Genomic DNA, 24661 nt, shown 5'->3' with positions numbered 1-24661 from the left:
CACAGGGAAGGGGTGTGTGTGTGTGTAGGAAATGCTGGAAATGTTCAGGTGCCACTTATTTAGAGGGTGGCTCATTTATACTCATCTAAAGGACAAAGCACTCAAAATAACTCGAGACGGACACAAATACAAAGCTGAGAATAAGAACAATTAATTAATATAGTTGTGTTTTTGTAATATTTAGCAATTCGATTGTCTTTGCATATTTCCCCATAAAGCAAAGCAAAACAATATTGTCTGTAAGCTTGAAGCTGTCCTCTAGAAATATAATGTTGACAAATGATTATAAAGGTAGGTGACGTCTCTCACAGACTTCGCCTGCCTAGCACCCCCTTTAATCAATGAAAGCATTTTCCAGACCTCCCGACAGTGAGTGGAGCAGACAATAAATATTGGCAGAAAAGAAAAATGTGTCGTCCTCCCGACTCGAGGGGCACATAATGATATTCACAAGGAGACCACCCGCAGAGACGGAAGGCAAACTGTTCCTAAGCAACAAAACACATTTTCTTTCTGAACGCCAATGAGGCAAGGTTTTCTGGGGGAAAATTTCCCCACCAAGTTAAGGCCTCGGCTCATGGTGTGTGTGTGTGTGTGTGAAAGAGACATTCCTCCATGGCTTAAGCGGCTTTAAGGAACAGTGACCAGCATCACACAGTGGATTCTGTCCACCTGCAGCTCAGCATATTGACCCTGTGATATAGTAAGCTATAACTGCTTAAATTGGGTAATGTGCTGTAATGTGCTGAATTTCTTTATGGTAAAGATGAATGTATCTATTTATGATTAAACATATACAAATAAAATACAATGTCTAGTGTATAATTGTTGTTATTGGTAAAGCCAAAAAACTACATTATCACAATTAGCCCATAGCTGAGGCAAGGCTGCCACCTAGTGTTATAATGCTGCCATTCAAAAGCAGTAGAGACTGACCCCTGTTGGATGATATTGGACATGACACCAGTCTATTACAAAGGATGCATCTCTATAGTCTTTTGTGGCTTCCTCTTCTCTCCTAGTCTCCTCTCCAACAATTGCATGGATCAGAAAAGCTGAAAAGCAATATGCAACGTGGAGGTGGATGTCAACCACTATTTTCCCCTGTGAAGGTATCAGTTCAGATGACGAAAGGGAGACTAGAAGAAGGTAATGTAGCCTAACTGTCAAGAATCTGTATTACTTTCCCCCCGAATAAAACAATTTCAACAACAAAGACAAGTACATCGTATTTAGTTTGAGGGGAAAATTCTGTAAAAGTCTAAGTAAAATGCATATTTTTACCTCAAATCTGTGGTTTGATTTACGCCTACATATCAAAATGGAAAATATAAAAACACAGCTTGAAATTGTGTTGTGTTGTTGTGGCTCGCGCTACAATGTTCTCAAACAAAGTGATTTCCCAGTGTGGTGATTAAGCATGTACAATGAAATAATTTGGTGTTCCAGTACAGCTAATTATGTACACTTAGAGCTGCGAGTGGAAACATGAGAGAGTGACGCAATTAGCTGCCATTTTTAACATTTATCCTTTGAAATCACAAGCCAAATCAAAGTCATTATGACCCGACTGGGTCTACTTTTAAGTTACCAAGCGCACCCAAGTTCATTACGCAAATTAACATGTTAATTAGCTGTTGGCTTCAGTCAGGCTTTTTTTTCTCCAGTTTTCAGGGCTTTTAAGTAATGGTCTGCAGAAAACAACACAAACAAAGCTGTGTGTCAATAAAACAGGGCAGGGAATGACATAATTTACTAATCGAGTTTATCAAAGTCACAGCATGAAATGGGGGGAGGGACACCTAAAATGTTATGGCTGAAATATGTCTGCAACCAAACTCTAGAAGAGTTTTTATTTTGATTATATTTAGGGGGGATTCTTATACATTTACCGTATATTGTAGCGGTTTTATATTATTTCCCAATAACGTGATTACAACACAATTGTAAAAGATGCAATGAAGCCATGATGTTCAACTCCTAACATTTCAACTTAGGGAGTTTACATCAAAAGTAACATTTCAGTTCACACGTTTAAAGTGTCTAAATATTTATTTTGATGTAAACTCACTAAGTTGAAATGTTAGGAGTTGAACATCATGGCTTCATTGCATCTTTTACAATTGTGTTGTAATCACGTTATTGGGGAAATAATATAACACAGCTACAATATACGGTAAATGTATAAGAATCCCCCCCCTAAATATAATCAAAATAAAAACTCTTCTTGTTTGGAAAAGGCTTTTACTAAATCACTTTTAAATATGATGTGAGTACAATTCTGCATTGTAGAAGGTACTGATATGAGGTTATAAATCCTGAAGACAAGTCCCATTTCACTCCACTTGGGGGTTGCTCTTGAAGAGATATTCTGCCTGAAATACAAAACACAGATTTGAATATGTTTTACAAAGTCCCATTCCATAATAAATATTTGTAGTTGCTGTCGGATTAAAAGCTTGTAACTATTTTTGAAAACCTCAACTAACCTCAACTATATGGCATAGCTTGATATGGAAGAAATGGCCATATTTCAATACATCACTTTGATGTGAGGATGTCTTGGAAACTCTTGACATATTATGTATGAGGATTTGTTCAACAAATAATGCTGTGTATGTGGTTGTTTTCGCTACTAAACGCAGTTTAATGCACTACCTAGTTTAATGCACTAACTGTAATTCACTCTGGATAAGACTGTCTGCTAAATTACTGAAATATATCTTCTTTCAAAAAAAATCTGTAATGTGGACTCACCAGGAAATCAACAGGGTCCTGAGGCCTGGTCTTGCAGCACTCGATGAGGCCCTGGGTGAGAGTGGGCATGACGTTCTTCATCAGATAGTTTCTCAGGGGAACAGCCTGGGCCTCCAGGAGATCATGCTCCTGCTTCTTCACCTCCTCCAGACACTTACTCTGGGACACATACAGAAACATTAAAGTGCAACGCCACCACTTTGTTACTACCGCCAGCACAATGCCAGTGTCAACGGCTTATTTCTACGTTTTGTAGAAACAAATATGACGCTAAAAAGTGCTACCCGATGACATCATCAAAAGTTGCAACATTTAAAAAAAAGTGATTTTCAAACACTATGAGATTCACGGTGATATGGGGAGCAAGAAAAGACCCTCCCTTGGACGGAAACGTGTTGCAGGTTTTAAAAATCCCAGTTGATTTGATGTCATAGAGAAGCATTTTTTTAAAAGACCTTTCTTTTTAATCTTTTGAACCACAGATCATAGAAACACGCTGTTTTTACAAATGTAGACACTGGTTTGGTGCTGGAGATGATGAATGTGAGGTTGAAAAGTGGCAGAATTGTCCATTAACATACAGTAAGAGGACTGCTACTAAATGAGAGATGTTCCCATAGGTGTGTTGACAAATTGTTTTTGTACCTACCCCTCATTCACTTCCTTCAAGAAAGCTACAGGTAAGAGGAAGAGAGTGGGTAAGTTCTAATCTCCCTTATACCCCCCCTCTTAAACTCACCCACTCCTCCCAGCGGGCTGCCCTCTGCTGGGCCTCCTCTGTCTCCCGCCTCTCTGTGTCAGCCCTCTTCTGGGCCTCCGTTCTCAGCCGGCGGTCTGCACTCCTCCTCTCCTCCTCCTCCAGCTCCTGGCTGGTGGGGCCGTAGTTCTTAGGCTTGCCCACTGACTTGATGATCCTCTCTGTCACCACCAGGTACTCCTGGTCGTCACTGCTGGTGATCTCTGACACCGAAATAACACAAAATGACTAGTTTAGATACACTTGAGTAGGTGGTAGTCAGTAAAATCACACTGTACTGTACCTGAATTCATAGATGAATAGTAGAATATAATTAAATAGAAAAGTACTTTATAGCCCCAACAGAAATGGACAATATGGAGATCTACTTATGACATAGTGGTTTGCGTGGTACTAGTACAAGTGGTATGCCAGTGGTTCATTTCTATGGGTACACCGCCAAACTGTTCAAAAAGTTAGTTCCCTCAGTATTTACCAATGTGCTCCGGGTGAATATCTAGCTCTTCAAAGTAGTTGAGGACGGTCTCGTCCTCCACGTTGCTCTCCCGGAACCTGGCGAGGCGGCGCAGGAACTGCTCCTGGGAATAGGACGTTCCCTCCACCAGGCTCTCCGGGAGGTTCAGGACACGGTTCTTCAGGAACGCATCGGAGGAGTCCAGGGAGAACACAAACTCTAGAACCGAGAGTACACAACATAAGAAAACCACTATAATCTCCAGTGGGGAGACGCAATCTCTAACGCAATATGTTGGTTCTGGGGTTTTCCGAGATGAGAAAAGCACTGAAGATAAAGTGTTCTGAAAGATCTCAAAAGACAGGGTCAGCTCTGTAACTACTATGAAATAATGATGACCACTGTGTCTAGGACTACTTGGCTTGGTATTCACGTTCATCGTGTAATGAACAAAAAGGCAAACATGTGTTTTCCAGCTTGGACAGACCTGGAATTATCTTCTTGTTGAATGGAGGGATCTTTGACCTCAAATCCTCTGGCTCATCATCATCAGCTAAATAAAAAATACAGATTTTGATAAGTGAGCTGAAACTATAAATATGTGTCCCAAATATCACCCTATTCCCTATATAGTGCACTACTTTTGACTAGGGCCCATAGGGAATACGTTTCTTGGTCAAAAGTAGTGCACTATATAGCAAATAAGGTGCTATTGGGCCGCCGCCATTGTAACATACTTCCAGTAGTGAGGATACATCTCTGTCTCACCATAGAACAGGTCCTTGGCCTGTTCATATGTCTTGGGAAAGCTGTCCAGGACAAAACCCTGGTTCCTGCACAGCTTTGACTTCAGCTTGTCTCTCATGATCCTGATCACATACTGGTCATCCAGTCGACCTTGGAGAATAGAACAGGATAGAACAGACAGAGAAAGCATGTATTGCACTGACTATATCATCTTGTTTTAGAAAAGGAATATGGTCAACAACAAATTGCATCATTCTGTACCTCCATTTTGATCCATGTTCTCCTTCAAAGTCTCCAGGAGTTCTGATGAGGTGGCAGAATCCTCTGCCTCAGTCTCTCCGTCCTCCATCCTAACGATAGACTCCTGGAATGAAGGAGAGTTAGCCTCTGCAGCATGGATCTCATTTAAAAGGCACACATTGGTATGGTGCACCTGGATCGTTAAGCTGCCTACCAAATGGCACCTTATTCCCTTTATAGTGCACTATTTTTGACCAGAGGCCTATGGGCTCTGGCCCAAAGTAGTACACACCATAGGGAACAGAGTAACATTTGGGATATAGCCCTGGTTTGTTAGTCTGTCTGCTGGATGGAAACTGACCAGGTGTGCAAGAGTCTCAGTGATAGTTTCCTTGAGTCTGATGTGGTGCAGTTTGTAGTGTTTACAGATCCTCTCTGCTACTGTGCTCTTTCCCACCGCTGGAGGGCCCATGATACACACTCGGATGGGCTAGGGAAAAGACCACATTTACTATACCAAGAGTCATTTACAGTACGTACCACATAACTTATTCAGTCAAACACAATGTGGTTTTACATGAAATCATTTCAGCAACCCACACTCGGAATTTAATCTGATCTAGTTGAAATATACACACCGTCATGCAACAATATACACCCGTTCAATACAAGAGTGTCTTTGTTCAATCTTAAAATGATAGTATGGGCTGCTAGCCTGCTACGGCTGCTGTCTAACTTACCAGCAGGCCCCTGGTTTGCTTGTATTCCTCCACAACACGGTCAATGTTGTCTATGAGACCAGACTCACACACCCAGTGGATGTTGAAGCTCTCTTTCAGGTAGATAGCCTCAATCCGAAGGTTGACAAACAGAGCATCGATGTCCATTTGCTGAGGAACAATAAAAATAAAAAAAAGACCAGATTTAATGATTTGCTTCTTGAATAAATATAATGATGAACAGTTGACCATGGTAATAAAACTGCCATCTAAACCTTGTATTTACCTTAGATTCTATGTGAAGCATATTGTAACGTCTGAATTATGAATAAAGTTTGATTTGATCTTTGTACGTACTCTCAAATCCCGAGTGAGAAAAGCATCCTCTTTTGGCACTCTCTTGGTCTTTCCTGGCCCCACCACATCGGCTATTGTCTGGTGATGAAAAAAATAAGAATTAAAATAAACCTTAAAGCACTTTTTTGGGATGATTGAACCTATAGAGTCGAATTCCCAATGATCAAACATATTTGCTTGAACTACCTTTACAATGTCATCGATAGTGGTCTTGGAATCATCCACAGCGACTAAGTAATGTGGTTTTGGCTTGTGGTCAATTACATTCTGGATCACACTTCAGGAGAGAAAAAAAGTGTCTGATTAATAGATACTGTGCCTAGTGAAAGTCTACACATCCCTTGCACAGACAGTCTTCACATTCTGCTGCCTTAAAATTACATCTAAAAAGGGATTAGATTGGATTTTTTCCCCCTACAGTCTACACAACCTACTCCACATTTTCCAAGTGAAAGAAAGTTATAGAACAGAAGAAAGTTAGTGCAACATATGTCCATTGTTTTTGTCAGAATTGCTTAAGCTCTGCAAATTTGGTTGAGAATAATTGACGGACAGCAATATTCAAACCTTGTCTCTGATTTGCAACCCAGGAACACTCAACACCTCTAGGAAAGCCATTCTGGTGTGTCTTTGGCATGAAAATGTATGTAATTGTCTCACGGAAAAATAAAACTATATCCCAGGGATACGTTTTCAGAAGACCAAAGTGGGTTTTCCTTGAACTTTTTACCTGGGCGTTTGCTCCTCTCACATTTATTTTAAACCTGACCAACTCCCCAACCCCTGCCGATAACAAGCATACTCATAACATGATGCTGCGACCACAATACTTGAAAATACAGAGGGTTTCACTCTGTGTTGTGTTCTATTGGATTTGACCCAAACCTGTAGTTTTTAATTCAGACCAAAAAGTGAATGTCTTTGCCTTGTTGTCTTGCAGTATTACTTAACTGCCTTGTTGCGGTTAAGAATGGATGATTTGGAGGGGATTTTTTTGGAACACAGGCTTCCTTCTTTTCAGTAATGTGGAGTGGATGCAATGTTGTTGATCCCTTTGTATTTTCAAGTATTGTCGTGGCAGCATTAGGGCTGTGGTGGTCATGAAGTTGTCAGCCGGTGATTGTCATGCAAATAACTGCCGGTCTCACGGTAATTGATTGTTAATTAACATAAACACATTTAGCGTCTCCTGGCTTCCACGCATAGCATACAAGCCACTGATGCAGACATCTACATTTAAAGAAATCTGATAAATCAATTTAATATAGCCTATACCATCACAATAAATCCATTATTTATTTTAGACAGGTCTAAAGAAACATATGAAGAAAATGTAGTCTATTTCAGAAGAACAGAATAGCATACTCTGAGTTGTCCTTATGTTAGGTCCTGATCTGGCTATGCCAAATTGGCTACACTAGGTCATTTAGCAGACAAGATTTGCTCAGAATTCCATGGCATTATATGATTGTATGAAGAATACCAATTGATCATAGTTGAGAATAAAATAGAAAGGATATTTTTCCAAACAATTTGAGGGAGTGCCTACATGCGGCTATTTTGTGTTGAGTGGTTAACAAAGAAACAGGTCCTCCTATATGCTTAATTTCGTTATTTATGCAACTGTAGTTCTGATACAAACTTTGGGCTATATGTTCTGATTTTTAATACATTCTAAGGCTGCATTATGCGACTCTAATGATGATTTGAAAAAAGTTGCATGAAAGGCATGAGCTCTGCTTTGTTTATTGCATAAGCTGCACACACTTCATCAGTCTATCATTTACAATTTGACAAGGACTTGATAATGCCTTAAATTTCCCAGTGGTATCCTCTTTGTGTGGCTGTAATGCCCCCTAAAAAAATCTATGCCCTTTGTGGACATTGTGCCCTTGGGCTGAATATAATAATTATAATTCCCTTCTTCTGGCTGCATGCTCCGAAGCATCTCTCACTCACATGGCTCTCTCAGTTATCTCAATTCTTATTAGCCAATGCCCGTCACATGATCGGGTCTTTCTCACAGGCTACAAGTGAAGACAAACACATCGGGGATGCAACTGCACGTCCTTATTGAATCCCGAGGCACATATTGAAGATGTTGGAAGAACTGTCTACATTTACTTTTCGTCAGCCAACAAGATGAGTAGGCTTAACGAACAGCAAAAGCACTAGCCTATGTCAATCTGCTATCCCCCATAATACAAAGGTTTACCTTGGAATAAATATTCCATACATAGTCTGGGACAGTTGTGGGATTCGATAAGACTCCAAATTAATACAACCACTAGCTTCAAAAAAACTTTTAAAAGCTTAGCTTAAAATGCTGACAAACTATTTGGCAAATTCTTCACATTATAAGCGCAGCAATGCGACGCGCGAATGTTCCAAAATGCAATCAATTAGCGGGAAAACATATCTTCTCAAAAGTGATCTCAAATGCATTATGCATGTAATGCTTTTATTATAAAGGTGCATTTGTATTGTGAAAATTATCTTCCCCAAACTTGAAACTCACGAGCTGCATATGTATGCCAGTTAGGCTCTACACCCCTTCTAAAGTGGATTCATTTTCTTAATTTTGAAAGTTATTTGGCCACTTTAGTTGTGATACAAACCCTATCAAAATATATAGGCCTATGGGCTAGGCAACATGAGGTGTGTGACTGTGATTTGAAAAAAGGCACAAAAAAAGGCATGCACTGGTTCCTGCCTTACTGCACACAAGCTGGGCATCATTCACAAGATATAGGCTAATATTGTCACCCATCAGACTATTCTTGATTTCATCTAGTCTTTACATATACTAAATAATATATGTGAGAATTGGTTTTGATTTGGAATGGACCATTATCACGCACCTGTTTTAAAAACAGGAGCAATGGGAAAACAAATACAAATAAACTATAGAAAGCTGATGGCCATCAAAACTCTGCATAGTCTATAGAAATGTTGCCCAACATGACATTATATTTGCATTGATGTAAAAAGTGATTAGAGGGACAATAGAGTGTTGAGTACCAGGCTGTTAGAAAGTTTGGTTGGTTACTAATGACCATCCGCAGCATCAGAGCTTGGAGAGGCCTAATTACTGTGAATAAACAGTCACGTGGAATTTGACTGCCGTTATGACTCGTGACCGCCGGTGTGGCGGTAATACGGTCACCATAACAGCCTTAGGCAGCATCATGTTACAGGTATGCTTGTCACTGTCAGGGACTGGGGAGTTTGTTAGGATCAAAATAAATATAAAAGGAGCAAAGCCCAGGTAAAAAGTTAGCAAAAAACCCGCCTCAGTCTTCTGAAAACCCCGAGACAATTTCACACATTTTAATGCCAAAGACACACCGGAATGCCTTTCCAATAGTTGTTGAGTGCTCCTGAATAGTCCAGTCTCCATCCTGACTTAAATCTGCTTAAAAAAAAAATCAGAGACAAGGTTTGAATATTGCTGTCCATCAATGATTCCCAACCAAGTATACTGAGCTTGAGCAAATTTGACAAAAACAATGTATGTTGCCCTAAGAGTTGTGCAAGGTTGGTAGAATCTTATAAAACATTTTTTTTTTTTTTTTTTTACAGCTGTAATGACTGACAAAGGTGCTTCCGCCAAGTATTAACTCTGGGGTGTGAAGACATACGCAATCAATACATTCAAATTTCTGTATTTCTTAGTCATTTGGGAAATGTTATATCATTTTTCTTTCACTTTGAAAATGTGGAGTAGGTTGTATTAATCAATTTATTTTATTAAACTAGGCAAGTCAGTTAAGAACAAATTCTTATTTACAATAACGGCCAAACACAGACGACACTGGGCCAATTGTGCGCCGCCCTATGGGACTCCCAATCACAGCCGGATGTGATACAGCCTGGAATCGAACCAGGGAGTGTAGTGACGCCTCTTGCACTGAGATGCAGTGTCTTAGACCGTATAAATCAATAGAGGGAGACACCTAATTGAATCCCTTTTGAGATTTAATTTTATTAAAGCAGCAAAATGTGAAGACCATGCAAGGGGTGTGTAGGCTTTCACTAGTGACTGTACATAACAGAGCTTGTTTTGAAGGAAAATAAGAATAGGACTCACCCTGCAAGGTCATTGATGTGAATAGTAGGAATGACATTGGTGCCTTCTCCAAAGATAGGGACTTTGGACAAGTCTCCCAACCAAGATGTCTAATGAAAAAGGAACCACACAAGACAACTTACATTCAATGATCCCTTATACAAATATACACCGAGTATACCAAATATGAGGAATACCCTCTCCCTTTTTCCCTCATAACAGGGATGCTGGCCCATGTTGACTCCAATGCTTCCCCCAGTTGTGTCAAGTTGGCTGGGTGTCCTTTGGGTGGTGGGCCAATCTTGATACACCAGAGGAAACTGTTGAGCGTGAAAAACCCAGCAGCGTTGCAGTTCTTGACATAAACCAGTGCACCTGGCACCTACTACCATACCCCGTTCAAAGGCACTTAAATCGTTTGTCTTGCCCATTCATCCACTGAAGGGCACACATACACAATCCATGTCTCAAGTGTCTCAATGCTTAAAAATATATTTTTTAACCCGTCTCCTCCCCTTCTTCTACACTGATTGAGGTGGATTTAACAAGTGACATCAATAAGAGATCATAGCTTTCACCAGTTTTTGTCATGGAAAGAGCAGGTGTTCTTAATGTTTTGTATACTCAGTGTAGGTAACAATAATCAATGTTATCTACCTTGAAGAAGAAGTGGAAGACTTGCTCTCCCATTCCATACTGAACTCCTGAGGCCACTACGTATGTGGAGAGCAATGAACTTTTCTATAGCGAAAGAAAAACATTGGAATGAGCAGGTTGAAAATAATGTCATGTGTTGGCACTGAACAGTAATGCCTACACAATTTTAAAAACACCATAAACTGACAAAGGATATGCAGTTTAACCGTTTTTCCCATTTTGACCACAAGTTTTTCAACGTTGATATGCTCTTTGAAGTTGGGATGGGCTCTTCTTCTCCTGTAGTCTTCCTCAGTGAATGGAATCTCAGGGTCATCCTGAAAATGTAACAGCAAACATCATACATTCAAAAAAACAGTTAAAAGAAACAGTTAAAGCTATTGATTACAAGTGATACAATACTTTGTAAACACACGTGGATCAGTTTAGATCATGTAGCGAGTTCGGGGTGGCTCTAACCGGGATTCGAACACAGGTCCAGCGACTGTCAACCCAACACCATAGTCGTTACGCTAAGAGATCGGAAACCTCTTGACAAGGTCGTTAGGTGTTGGCTAGCCTGGGTACCAGTCTCTTTAGCTAACATTCAACTCCTTGCCACTCCTCATTGCCAAAGAGACTGGCCTTTCAGCAATCTCAACGTTCAATATGCAGCCAGATTTACGGCGCAGTTGCTGATTGGTAGTTGGAAATATTCATATTTTCCATGACAACGTTCTGGAACGTGCATGGAGTGCGCACAAAGAGGAAGACACAAAAATCACATTTGTCCTTTCCTAAAAACATATTAAAAACCTAGGCTCACCTTCAAATCTTGGCTGTAGTCCATCAGAAAGTAGGCCTAGGCTACATAATGCTAAAATAATATTGCCTATCAAATGAATTGACAAGGAACGTTTGAAGGGGGAGAGAGACAACTATAGTATTACCAGAGACATTGGTTATGTAATTATTATCCACGTATGTGACTTACTCCAGAGGAAGTTTAGCATGGGATTCATTTTTCAAAACTGCCCCACGTAATTCTTCATTTTTTTCATTCATTTGAGTCTGACGGAAGCCTGGAGGTTTTTATTCTAGGCGTGAAGACATTTCAACATTATGTCTCGACAATAAAAGGCTACAATGATCACTCGTGCTTGGCTGCCAAACGTATAGGTGTCCCCATAGGTCAAATATTAAAATTGAGGAAATGTGATAAAATTATTTTAGTGATCTACGTTAGACGTCCATCCCAATGAAAAGGCTCCCCATCCTGCTGATGTGAGCTGATGGACAGTGCACTTGCACTTGATATGCGTATATGGATGAGAAAGTAAACTTGCCATTCCCAAAAACCAGCTCACTGGGGAATGGAGATTCCCTGCTTGCCTACGTCAACAACCCAACAGCCAGGGTTTCATTAAATAAGCCTAGGCACAATACCTTTTTATTGCACATTTAATTCATGCAATGCTCAACTTCTATTCATTGGCACAAAGCGTGTGTCAGGGCTTGCATAGCAAAAGAGGGGGTGCCTAAATTCACTATAGTAGGATTTGGTTAGGCCTAATATATAGGCTAGCATACGAATGGTGGATTAATAGCCCAGCCTATGAATTAAGTTCTATTTTACACATCTCTGTCATGCCTGTTCCCCTTCTTGTGCAAATCAAATCAAACTTAATTTGTCACATGCGCCGAATACAAGTATAGACCTTACTTACAAGCCCTTAACCAACAGTGCAGTTCAAGAAGAGTTAAGAAAATATTTACCAAACAAACGAAAGCAAAAAAAGTAACACAATAACATAAGAATAACGAGGCTATATACAAGGGGTACCAGTACCGAGTCATTGTGCGGGGGTACATATTAGAGGTAATTTGTAGATGTAGGTAGGGGTGCATAGATAATGCATAGATAATAAACAGCGAGTATCAGCAGTGTACAAAACAAATGGGGGGGGGGGGGGGGGGGGGGGGATCAATGTAATAGTCCGGTGCCCATTTTATTAATTGTTCTGCAGTCTTATGGCTTGGGGGTAGAAGCTGTTAAGGAGCCTTTTGGTCCTTGACTTGGCGCTCCGGTACCACTTGCTGTGTGGTAACAGAGAAAACAGTCTATGACTTGGGTGACTGGAGTCTCTGACAATTTTATGGGCTTTCCTCTGACTCTGCCTATTATATAGGTCCTGGATTTCAGGAAGCTTGGCCTCGGTGGTATACTGGGCCGTACGCACTACCCTCTGTAGCGCCTTACGGCCAAATGCCGAGCAGTTGCAATACCAGGCGGTGATGCAACCAATCAGGATGCTCTCGATGGTGCAGCTGTAGAACTTTCTGTCTCCTGAGGGGGAAAGGTTTCATTTTGCCCTCTTCACGACTGTCTTGATGTGTTTGGACCATGATAGATCGTTGGTGATGTGGACACCAAGGAACTTGAAACTCTCGATCCGCTCCACTACAGCCCCGTCAATGTTAATGGGGGCCTGTTCGGCCTCCCTTTTCCTGTAGTCCACGATCAGCTCCTTTGTCTTGCTCACATTGAGGGAGAGGTTGTTGTCCTGGCACCACACTGCCAGTTCTGACCTCCAGATAGGCTGTCTCATCCTTGTCATCCTCATCCACTGTTGTGTCGTCAACAAACTTAATGATGGTGCTGGAGTCGTGTTTGGCCACGCAGTCTTGGGTGAACAGGAAGTACAGGAGGGGACTAAGTACACACCCCTGAGGGGCCCAAGGGTTGAGGATCAGCGTGGCCTACATCTCCGCTGGCATCTCCACTGGCCTCTCTCTCTTCCATCCTCTGTATTCCTCTTATAGCTCTTGAACCAGTAGCCTAGCCCAATGCATGTCCCAAACATAGCAATGTACAGTAGTTTGGTTATTAAGTTAAGTTAATAAGTTTTGAGCAATATTTTATTATTGAGGAAAGAAGCACCTTGCTCTTGCTTGCTGGATATAAAATAGGCTCAGTATTCACAATGAACTGCTGGGAAATCCTCTGCTTTCCCTGCGTCTTGTGTTTATGTTTACAATGAAATGCCCAATGCTAGAATGTTTCCAATCAAATCTATGATTTAAGTAGGAACTTTTTCCTATTTTATTTTCTGTCTAATTTTCATTAACATTGACATTGAATGATAGCTGTGAGGGTTATTGAATCAGAATCAAATCCTCTGATTTCCTCAAGCTCATTAATGATAGAATGTTAATATTTGAAGATTGCCAAAGAGACTGCCAAAAGGACAATGACAAGGAGTGACAAGGAGTGGCAAGGAGTGGAATGTTAGCTAAAGAGACTGGTACTTAGGCTAGGTGTTGGCATAAGGTCGCTACAGTAAAGCGGAAGTGAATCCTGGCCCACTCACCGCATCGACAGGCTTGCTGAGAGCCCAGGTCATTACAGTTGATATGAGGATGAACATCTTTGGCTGACTGAACCTGCTCATCTCAGCATGAAGGGCTGGTGAAAGAACAGTGAACTGTGAAGTAGGCATTGATTTCTAGGGTCATGCAATGCAAACATTTCAATTGAATCAATGGTGTGTTATGCAATGTGTTATAATTCCCAAACCAACACAGAGAGATAGTGTTGTAGTGGTGTGTGTGTGTGCGTGTGTTTGTATTAATAATCAGAGTCAATGAGACAAACAGTAGCCTACCTGAGATTGCCCAAGAGGCCTCGTCCATCTGGTCAGCATCCTCAGTGATGTTGTAAATTATGATATCACACTCCATCAGGCGCTCCAGGAGTTCTTCCCTTTTCAGTTGCTGAAATCATTCAAACACATAGCATAGGACTTGTTTAGGTAACACTTAACGTTTGTTTCCTTCTTTGATGATAAGATGCAGACAGAGCATGTGGAAATGAAATTTTGCTACACATATTAGGCTAATGTTACTCACAAAATATTCATCCAACACATAACTTGGTCTTCGTTCGTTTTTGTTTGCAATAGTTCCGACAATTTGAAAAGTTCCGTCTTTGACTTTTGGATGGTCATCTTTGGATAGCCTCTCTTCCCCTTCCTCCACCTCTGGCGCGTCAGTTTCCACCATGGACGCCCCCACTACACAGGCAGACAAGAACTGCACAGATCATAGAGAGACATTTTAAGCAGGTATGGTTCTGGTCAAGCCAGTCTAACCCATTGGTGTAGCAACTTTCTTTTAGATAGCTACGCATACAACCCGACACATATTTGATTGGATAGCAACGGTGAAGCACACAGCTAGGCTAACGTTAGCTGGCTAGCAATGGATGAGACACACGGTTTAGTTCCGAGTCGCAGCTTCATTTTTATTTAGACAAATATGTTAGTTTCAGAAAGCCCAACCTTTGCGATACATTTCGAGGCATATGAGTCAACGTTGTTGATAAAAATACGCTTGGTGTGATGAATAATCTTCTCAACTTCTTCCTCAGCCATCCTGCGCTCAGATGTTGACTGGGCGTCTCTCCCGTTACTTAGCAACAACCGTTCAAGGGGTATCGTTTGTCCAATGTTTGACACAAACTTAAATATGCACAAAAAAAGTAAGTTTCAAAATATGCCTTCTCTTTATTGTAAAGAGTATTAATTGTCATACTTCTTTAAAAATCGATATTAACAGTCATTAGGCAATGATTATTTTATCAGTGGAAAGACAAAACAAAGGCTTAACTGAAAAGTAATTCCATCACAGTAATTCTCAGATCCAAACTGTTGAGTAATTTCAGCAGATTTCTGGGGAAATACTAGGCATTCAACAATCTTTAAAGCTAAGGCTTGCACTTAAGATGGTGGATAAATGAAGAGGTCTTACTAACAGGTAGCCTAGCAGTTAAAAATCATTGGGCCAGTAACCGAAAGGGTCATTGGTATGAACCCCAGAGCAGACTAGGTGAAAAGTCTGTTGATAACACTCTGCTAAATTGTGCAACTATTACTCAGGCAGTTGACAAAACAAAAAATACATATGGTCACAGCTCTGGTCTAAGGGGTGGTTATCCCATAGAAACCAATGCAATAGCAACTGGGTCTGGTCTACTTAGTTCATTGACTGTATAGGAGCCAGTGAGATATCTCGCTTCCTCTTCAGTCTCTGCTTGTGCACACACACAAAATAACAATAGAAAGCATGGATATTTGTGAGTGAAATGGCACTGAATCCAAATGAATCCCTTTAAAAAATATTTGTGGAAAAAAAAGCCACCATTCTCATTTTACACACAATCACATTTAAGGGCTCATAGAGGCATAATTGTGCCAATAAATTAATTAATAACCAAGGTTTATTCACCACAAACACACAGAAAAATTCTCATTTTACTTCCACAGCAAAGTTGTCAAACTGTGCCAGTTCAAATGAGTGTGTTCCTATGGCAGCCCAGCCATTCTTTGGTCCCAATACCACAGCATCCTTCCATAGTGGATAGCCATTCAGCAACCCTGTGGCATACTCCCCCTGAAAAAAAAAATATATATATATATTTAGTATAGCTAATGTGCCCATAGTCAGACAATATGTCACCCTACAAAAGGTCTGGAAGTCATTTCAATGAAAAACAAAATTGAAAGAGATTTCTATTTTGATTTTGATGATGAACATGAGGTTTCTCTGGAAATGGTGTACCGTTTCAGAGATTGAAGTTGTAAACATACCTCGACTGTGAGGGTTAACGTGTGCCAGCCATATGCCCTCGTTCCAGACAGACCCTCTGCCAGTACAGTCTTGCCAACTATGGAGTAATAAGACTTGGCATATTGATTTCTCAACACCTTGTGCTTTACAATGATACATCATTTACTGATAAGAAGGAATGTTTAAAACTCAGGTATAAACATTATAGCGCCGTTTCCCCAGACAAGCCTAGTCATGGACTAAACAGTTACGGTCAAAAGGAGATTATCTTTTGACCATGGTTTTCAGTCCTGGATGAGACTTAATCTGTGTCGGGGAAACTAGCCTTTAATGTGTATGTCTATGATTGAAATACCGACCTAGGTCATTGGTGACTTTGTAGGAGCCATCTGCAAACACCCAGAAGAAGACTCCCTTGGCGCTGCGGACAGACTGCCCTCCTTTGTCCACTCTGGCTGCGATGAACACTCCTCCAGTCTTCACCGTCTCCATGAAGACATCACACATCACTGTCAGGTTCTGCCTGGAAAACATACAGTATGCAACATTACAAAAACACACAGTAAAATGCCCACTTTCTTGACCTGAACCGTTTTCCTTACGGTAATATGACTATCATTGTGGATTTGAGCAGAGGATCTAAGGCCTATTGCTGAAACACTACTGTACATACACAATACATTACAAAGTGCACACTTCGACCCTCCAGGATAAGGGTTGTCATCAGCCCTGACCCCTGCCCTTTCACCATTTATAGTCTCCAATGACGCTGATGGTCTGGTCAGCATCCGTTGCCCAGGTAACAGGCATCTGTGTGACCACCTGGCGCAAAGTGAAGACATGAGGACCAGGGTCCGTCAGGTTAATGTAATACTCAAACACCCCCGTCTGGTCAGCAAAGTCTGGGGCCTCAGAGAAGGAAGGGTTGGCTGCAGAGAGAGTGAAAAAGAGAAGGAGAAAGGCAGCAAGCGAGACAGACAAAAGCCTTTAATTAATCGTTTAAACTATAATTAGAATTTCCGGATCATTTGCAGGTTGTTTTTGGCAGATAGTGACATTTCTAGCTTGAAAATGCACTTACCAACATTAAAGTCATCAAAGTAGACTTTAGGGAATGGGCCAGAGGCAGGTGGATCAGGGTAAGTCCCTTTCTGCCCAGTGGATATGGTGGTTAAAGTGTAAACCTCATCAACATCCAGGCTCAAGGTGAATGAACCATCATAAATCTACCAGAGAGGGAGGGAGGGAGCATGAAACTCATGACAATGTAGTAAATAAAAAAATGCCCACATCTTCAACCTAAAATCATAAAACCGCTCATAAAAAAAAGTTAGTGAGGAGAAGTGAAATGTCATGGGGGAGTAATATCACTTTGTACAACACTCACTCTAGAAACAAGATCCAAAGACAGTGTCATCCTGTCAGATATCATCTTGTCATAATCTTTTAGAGGCTGGCGTGCCCTATTGCTGAGCTATTTCTGTCAGAGGAGTACGTTTACCTTTAAGGGGCTCAATTTCTTGAAGAAGAACGGCTTTTTAGTCTTGAAGTCAAACTTTGACTGCCACACCTGTAGTTCCTTGATCGAAGCCTAGGACAGAGAAACACGTACTCAGACAAAGTAGCCTCTCAATCATTAAGTGGGCAGAAAAGTCTCAGGGGATCACGACAGTACTCACAAAAGATCCCTTGAGTTGGAATGTTACATTCTGGGCTGTGACATTGAAGGGCAGGAGTGGAGGTCTGATGCACACAGAATGATCATGAGTCTGAACAGAAGACAAATAAATGTATAAACTAAGGTGATAGCCCAGTAGTCAGATATCTTTGTGTTTATGGGATAAGAAATAGTAAAGTTTCCTGAAGCGCAAACCACTCTGGCTACACCATCCTTGCATCAGCAGAAAGCTAAGTAGAAGTGAGCTGCTAGCTCACGAGACTTCCTTTTGCTTTTCGCCTTTCGCGAAAGCTTAGATTGTAGGCTCCAGAGAGAGCAGAGCTTAAATTTGAAAGAGAAAGTCAACAATGTCCTCTTCAAGTTTCCATTCCAGTCAAAAGCAGACTTAAAAGTTAAGCTTCAGAGATTTAAAAAAAGGGCTTTACTATAATTGTGTATTCAAATTTAGAAAAGTGTTCATAGCACAGTGTACAATCAACAATAGGATTAAGCCTTTTACTCAGATTATACATCATTTCTCAGAATAAAGATCCTGGTTAACAGGCATAATGTATAGGAAGATAAATACTGACCATGGTTTCTATTACAACAGTGAGGTTTCCTTTACTGTCTGTCAGGGCAACATAACTTCCCCCGTGTACCAGATGCCCAACGGTTTGCAGATAGGTCCACCCTGGCTGGCTAAACTGGGTGGTGTGGGCTAGGAGATAAAATTACCTCATGTAAATCAATGAAATTATTAGTCCTTTTCACATTAGCAGTTGTCACATACTTGTCTAAAACATGTTGGTGAGTTTTGTACTGTAGCAGGATACGGCCGCTAATGTCACCACATCACATGTGAGCTGGCGATACCTTTGGGGAAGCAATAACCACTCAACAGTGACACGGTAACCAAACATTATTGTGCTAATCTGGAGCTAGTATGCAAGTTAACCGTACCAATAACGAAACAATAATGTTAGGGTGAACTACCCATTTAAGTGCTGTGGGTTACCAGTTATCCAGATGGGTGATTCCACCACATAGTTCCCAGTCCAGGGCTCCTCTGCGGTCATTAGGCCATCTCTCCCAAAGGGAAGGTCCTCATAGTAACTGGCTACCAGGTTCCAGGATATGGTGCTGAAACAATAACAAAACAGATATTTCACTGACCACTCTTTTACAAAAAAGGACAACAGGTAACCCTTTTAATGGCTGACAACTTTTGACCAGGGTCCATAGGTTCCAGTCAGAATTTTAAATTGAACCTTTATTTAACTAGGCAAGTCAGTTAAGAACAAATTCTTATTTACAATGACGGACTACGCCGGCCAAATCCGGATGACGCTGAGCCAATTGTGATACAGCCTGGATTCTAACCAGGGTGTCTGTAGTGACGCCTCTAGCACTGAGAAGCCGTGCCTTAGACCGCTGCACCACTCGGGAGCAATTTCGGGAACAGGGAGCCATTTGGGACGCTGCCCATACCTACCATTATATGAGTGAGGGTTGCACGTTTTGGACGCTGATCTATCAGATTCTTATAGCTGCACCTTGTCTCAGGTTACCAACTGGAAGTCACCTGCCCAATGGGGCAACCTTAGAGCCCAACAGATCAGTTCACTTACCCCGGGCATTAGGGCAATCCTTAAGGTCAATCTCTGTGTTTATCATAGCACTACCCTCTCACCCTTCCAATACTACAGCTGATTTTAGTAGTCTTGTTTAAAATCAGCCCAATCCCACAAACTCACATTCTGTTGTGAAATTAAAAGTGAGCACAGGAGTCAATGATTTTAGTGGAAATCAGTAACTACGACAGTTAGCCACATACGCAGTCATGAGTCCGTTGACATAGTTCTGGTTGAGGATCCGGGCCCAGCAGCCTCCTCCCACCTCGTCGTTAAAGGTGCTGTAGTCTTCAGACGACCATAGCTTCTTCTGGGTCTTCAGGGCCTCTATCACTGTGGTGGTGCCTGGGTAGTGGGCCCTGTCAGGTCACACAAATGGAATTATAAAAAGTGATGAGCACAAAGGCACACTTAAAAGAATAAGCTAAATCAACACTGTGCGTGCAAGCGGTAGTTCTGAGGAATAACTTCCTAAATAGGTGGGAGAAGCGCATGCAGTAAATTGAACAGAGGTGGTCTCTTGTAACAAAGTAGAAACTCTCCTACCCTATCACGTCTACTGCTTCGGCCAGCTCTTGATCGACACACAATGAATAGGTTATGGGCTGCCAAAGGTTATCACTGGCTATGATTCTGACCCTCTCCAAACCACTCTTATCCAGAGTGTACCGCAGCAGCTAACCAGTGACAGTCAGAAAGAGAGGCGAGTGAAAAGGTGATCCTGTATTGAAGAACCATTCAGGACAATTGACTACATTGCCCTTTTACATGTGCAAATGTCAAGCAATAAACGTAGCTTACATACTAGAGTGTGCACATTCTCTATTAGTATGGAATCAACTCCTGATATTGCTGTGGTTTGAGACTGTCATGAATATATGCACTAAATAAGATTATTCAGATATGCAGAAGAATAATGAAGACTATATTTGAATTGGTACTGGTCTACTGAAATTCACTTAGTGTTACTTCGGGATTATGGCAATGAAGCCCTTTATCTTCTTCCCCAGAGTCAGATGAAATTATGGATAACATTTGCATGTCTCTGCATCCAGTATGAAGGAAGTTAAAAGGTAATTTTGCGAGCCAACGCTAACTAGTGTTAGCGCAATGACTGGAAGTCTATGGTATGTACTAGTACTTACCATAGACCACCAGTCATTGGGCTAACGCTAGTTAGCAACTTCCTTCAAACTGCATGCAGAGATATAAAAATAGCATCCAAGAGTTAATCTGACTCTAGGGAAGTAATCCTGAAGTATCACTTAAAACAAAATGTAAATTGATCAGGAGTTGACTGTAATTGTGCTTCTGACCACTCAGGCATTAAAAGAAGAAAAAAAAAGCCACCAACATTCAGCTTTGTCTGACGACAACAACAGAGCAATCAAAGTTATGAAAGGTGGCATGCAGACTTCCTTATTGCTTGCCAAGGTTTCTAGAATCGTAGTGGTAAAACTAACTCGTGACAGAAGCCAACATACCAGATCCGGGGAACTGAAAGGCGAGACACACCCATGGAGAACCCATACTCTATTACAGTAAACCCCTGTGTGTTCAGTTCCTCATTCACCTTGACCTGCATCTGGGTTTAATGATAGCACATTCTTTAACTTAATACTTTAGTGCAAAAGCATCTGAGAGCATGTTTGTTTAGCATGATCATTGCATTTCTATACCCACAGAATGCTATTGACTACACCTGTGACATTAGTCAGCTTCATGTGACAAATACCATACCATGCCATGGAGGAAACGGAGTGATTTGCTGTGAGCCAGAGTTGCAAAGGCTGTTTTGTGCCACTTCAGCGCAAGCTGTGGTCCATGTTGTCCCTTACTTACCCTACTACCTCAACAGCGTCGTTGAGGTACGGGTCTACACCCATGGCATTGGAAACATCCCAGTTGCCGTCTGCTGCGATGATGCCCACACCGGTTAGGCCAACTTTATCCAATGTGTCTCGGAGCACCTTAGTAACAAATGATATGCTCTGAGATGCAAACAGCTGATCTTGATCGGATTTTGATGAACAATTTTCTGTCTCTCTCTGCCAATAGCCCTAAAATCACAGGAGGCTGCTGAGGTAAGGACAGTTCAGAATAATAACTGGAATGGAGTCACTGGAATGTATCAACCACACGGAAACCATGCGTTGAATACCAGTCCTTTGTTACCATTCCATTCATTACGATGAGCCCATCCTCCCCAATTAAGATGCCACTGGCCACCGGTAACAGAAATTAACTAATAGCTGCAACAGTAAAACCAGAATGTTGGTGGCATTTTTTTTGTCATCTTTTTCTTCTAAGACACTTCAATGTGTAATGGTAATGGCTGGTCAAATATGAACAGAAAACATGACAACACCAACCTTGATGTACTTGCTGTCGAAGTTCCGTTCATTCCAAATCTATATAGTTATAAAACATCAACATGATAACTTTAAAACAGGTGGGTAGAGTAAGTGTATACATCATGTTTGTATCCAATTAAAATATTCTCAATACACAACGCACAAAAATGAATTGAATACACACCCCAACATAATCAATATTCAGGTCATGGTACTGTTCGGCTCCTAAAATCCACGACACCACGTAGGATGCAGTTATATCAGGGAAGTCATACGGCCAGTTCTTCCCATGTCCAACCCAACCCGGGAAGGCCCATGGCAAGCCTGCAGTTACAAAAGGAAACATGAACAGAGACTATTGTTAGAGAGACCCCACCGTACGCAGATATTTCCAACTGGTCTTGTGTTCTAGTTTGATACAGGGATGAAAAGGGTACAGCGGCAATGAAAGGGTCTACTGCTCCTTCAGCCTCACCTATGAGAGTGATGTTGGGGTTCCTCTTCTTGGCTTCTCTCATCAGCCACCATTCATAACCTCGGAAGAAGTTCTCATCATTTTCATAGTGCATGTGAGAGGGTTCCGTTCCATCTAGGTGAAAAAACAGAATTTACATGTAGTCTTCAGCTAACATTACATTCGTAACTCAAAGCCACACTCTGCCCGTGTCATCCATGATATACACAAAGAACGCTTCCCAAATGGAACCCTAATCCCAAAATAGTCCTGGTCAAAGTAGTGCACCATAAAAGTACATTTTCTATGTTTACCTGTGGTTTGGGCATCACCTCCAATCTCCACTTTCAGGATTTGTAGAGAAGCCCCAAAGTTTGGCTACAGACAGAAAATAAAAGTTACACACTGTTATGGATCTCACACCAAGATAAGATTACTGGCTGGCTACCTTGCATGAAATGAGATGAGGAATTCAGATCTAACATAAGAATGTATACGGTTGTAGCAGCTACCTTGAAGAGGTAGTCCAATATCTGGCTGCGGTAGGGTTCTGCATAATTGACAAGTAGACGAGATGTTGCCTAAAACGAACAGGGAAAGGTGGCAGAAAAGCGACAAAACGATTTAGATTACAACGCACTCGTTTCATTGATTGGTTCACAGTACAGTCGAACCAGGAAGTAGCTACTAGCCTGGTATTAGCAGCTAGGATAAGTTACTTACCCCTCCACCACTCAAACCACCAATGCCGTCAAACGTCCTTCCTAATCCAACTTTATCATCCAAAACGTAGCTCTCGGCAATACAAATATCAAAACACAAACAAAAACACAACGCGATAGCGAAAGATAATTTATAAATCATCCTGACCAATGTTTCCAAAAAGTCTGACTGCACTGTCAACGCTGCAAACTCACGCGTTATTATATAACCACGCCCCTGCTCAGATCATGTGACAGTCACGAGTTACATGATTTCGAATTGCTATATTTTCTTACAACCCCCCCTTTTTATCTGTGTTATATATATATAATATTCCTTGTTTCAGGTCAACATCATAAACTATTTGTACATAGTATGTACATATATTTGAATTCCAAAAAGAAACCAAGGTAACATAAAACACAACATAACCAGCAAACACCAAGACAAGAACATAGAAAAATATATATTATACATTCTCTTTCTTAATTTTTCATTTCTTTAATATTTTATTTAAAATTAATTTCATTACCATTATAATTCTTTATTTTCTTTACATAGCATTAATACATTGACTGTCGCTAAATGTGTGGATGTAGTGTGTAATATACCCCTACCAAAGTATAGAGGCTTATAGAATAATATATTTATTTTTTACAAAAAAGCGACCGCAGTCCAGTCAAACCATAAATTCATAATATTTTATATTTACACTTTTTATGGTATCTGCAAGATTAAGGAAAAGAGATAGCAAAAAGGGATCCCATATTGTACAGAAATCTCCTTCCTTGTTCCTAAATATTACACTAATTTTCTCCGGTGGCAACACTTTAAAGATCTCACGATACCACAGATTTATTGTTGGTGGCTGGTCTTTTATCCAATTAAGGAGAATGGAGTATTTTTTTTAAAGAAGATTGAGCTGTGCTAAGTTAAGTGAGGGCCTGATGACACACAGTAGAAATAGCCATGGGTCCATTCTTATAGGACATATGAACAGCTCCATTTTTACATTTTCCCAGAAATGTTTTATTAATGGGTAAGTCCAAAACAGATGGCCATGAGTGTCTTTTTCCTTCTTATACATACATACAACAAGTATCAGAGAATTCTGCTTTCATTTTACTTTGCATAATCTTATCTTGCATCTTGTGGTTGTATCACTGATGACTGTATCATCGGGACTAGTACTTATTATACCTCAGTGGGTTACTCACGCCTCAAAAACATTAACTTCCTCCCCAGGTTATTGCGCACAGCGCATATGATGCTGCGTTTATAACCATAATCAAGTGGAAAGGTGCTAATTACCTGTTGTAAAGTCATAACTTGTCGGATGTATTCACGTTGAGGTTCTCCGTTTTGCTCTATGACCCCCACAAGTGTCATGGGACTCGTCTGAAGGTAACCGGTTACCAGGCCGAAAAAAAAGCATGGAAGTGAATGGGGCATTTCCATGTCAAAGGTATACAGATTATTCCAGGGTAAAATTATAA

The 24661-nt window shown here is 40.9% G+C and overlaps 2 protein-coding genes across 3 annotated transcripts; both read right to left on the bottom strand.

Annotated features, from left to right (window-relative positions):
* Window positions 1-1510: 1510 nt before the first annotated feature.
* On the bottom strand, window positions 1511-15187 carry LOC139375020 (adenylate kinase 7b). The gene is made up of 18 exons (XM_071116380.1): window positions 15077-15187; window positions 14646-14828; window positions 14402-14510; window positions 14108-14202; window positions 10964-11074; window positions 10758-10841; window positions 10122-10210; window positions 6218-6308; window positions 6032-6109; window positions 5696-5845; window positions 5317-5445; window positions 4977-5079; window positions 4737-4865; window positions 4456-4521; window positions 3990-4187; window positions 3497-3717; window positions 2758-2916; window positions 1511-2375 (listed from the first exon to the last, which is right to left on the bottom strand). Exons 1-18 carry the CDS (start codon window positions 15167-15169, stop codon window positions 2337-2339), a joined length of 2127 nt encoding a protein of 708 aa, XP_070972481.1. The 5' UTR covers window positions 15170-15187; the 3' UTR covers window positions 1511-2336.
* Window positions 15188-15281: 94 nt separating this feature from the next.
* LOC139375021 (galactosylceramidase b) lies at window positions 15282-23382 on the bottom strand. 2 transcript variants are annotated; one of them, XM_071116383.1, is made up of 17 exons: window positions 23187-23382; window positions 22976-23044; window positions 22778-22841; window positions 22485-22598; window positions 22194-22333; window positions 22028-22066; window positions 21498-21625; window positions 19859-20014; window positions 19040-19164; window positions 18615-18742; window positions 18044-18133; window positions 17866-17955; window positions 17446-17590; window positions 17113-17293; window positions 16724-16887; window positions 16385-16461; window positions 15282-16187 (listed from the first exon to the last, which is right to left on the bottom strand). In XM_071116383.1, the coding sequence occupies exons 1-17, from the start codon at window positions 23325-23327 to the stop codon at window positions 16044-16046; spliced, it is 1995 nt and encodes a 664-aa protein (XP_070972484.1). In that variant the 5' UTR covers window positions 23328-23382; the 3' UTR covers window positions 15282-16043. The 2 variants fall into 2 exon arrangements, with proteins under 2 accessions (XP_070972484.1, XP_070972482.1); XM_071116381.1 differs by lacking the exon at window positions 21498-21625 and adding an exon at window positions 20202-20332.
* Window positions 23383-24661: the final 1279 nt, after the last annotated feature.

Source organism: Oncorhynchus clarkii, chromosome 19 (assembly GCF_045791955.1).
Source record: "Oncorhynchus clarkii lewisi isolate Uvic-CL-2024 chromosome 19, UVic_Ocla_1.0, whole genome shotgun sequence".
Classification (NCBI taxonomy): domain Eukaryota; kingdom Metazoa; phylum Chordata; class Actinopteri; order Salmoniformes; family Salmonidae; genus Oncorhynchus; species Oncorhynchus clarkii.
This window is presented reverse-complemented; position numbering and strand designations above follow the sequence as displayed.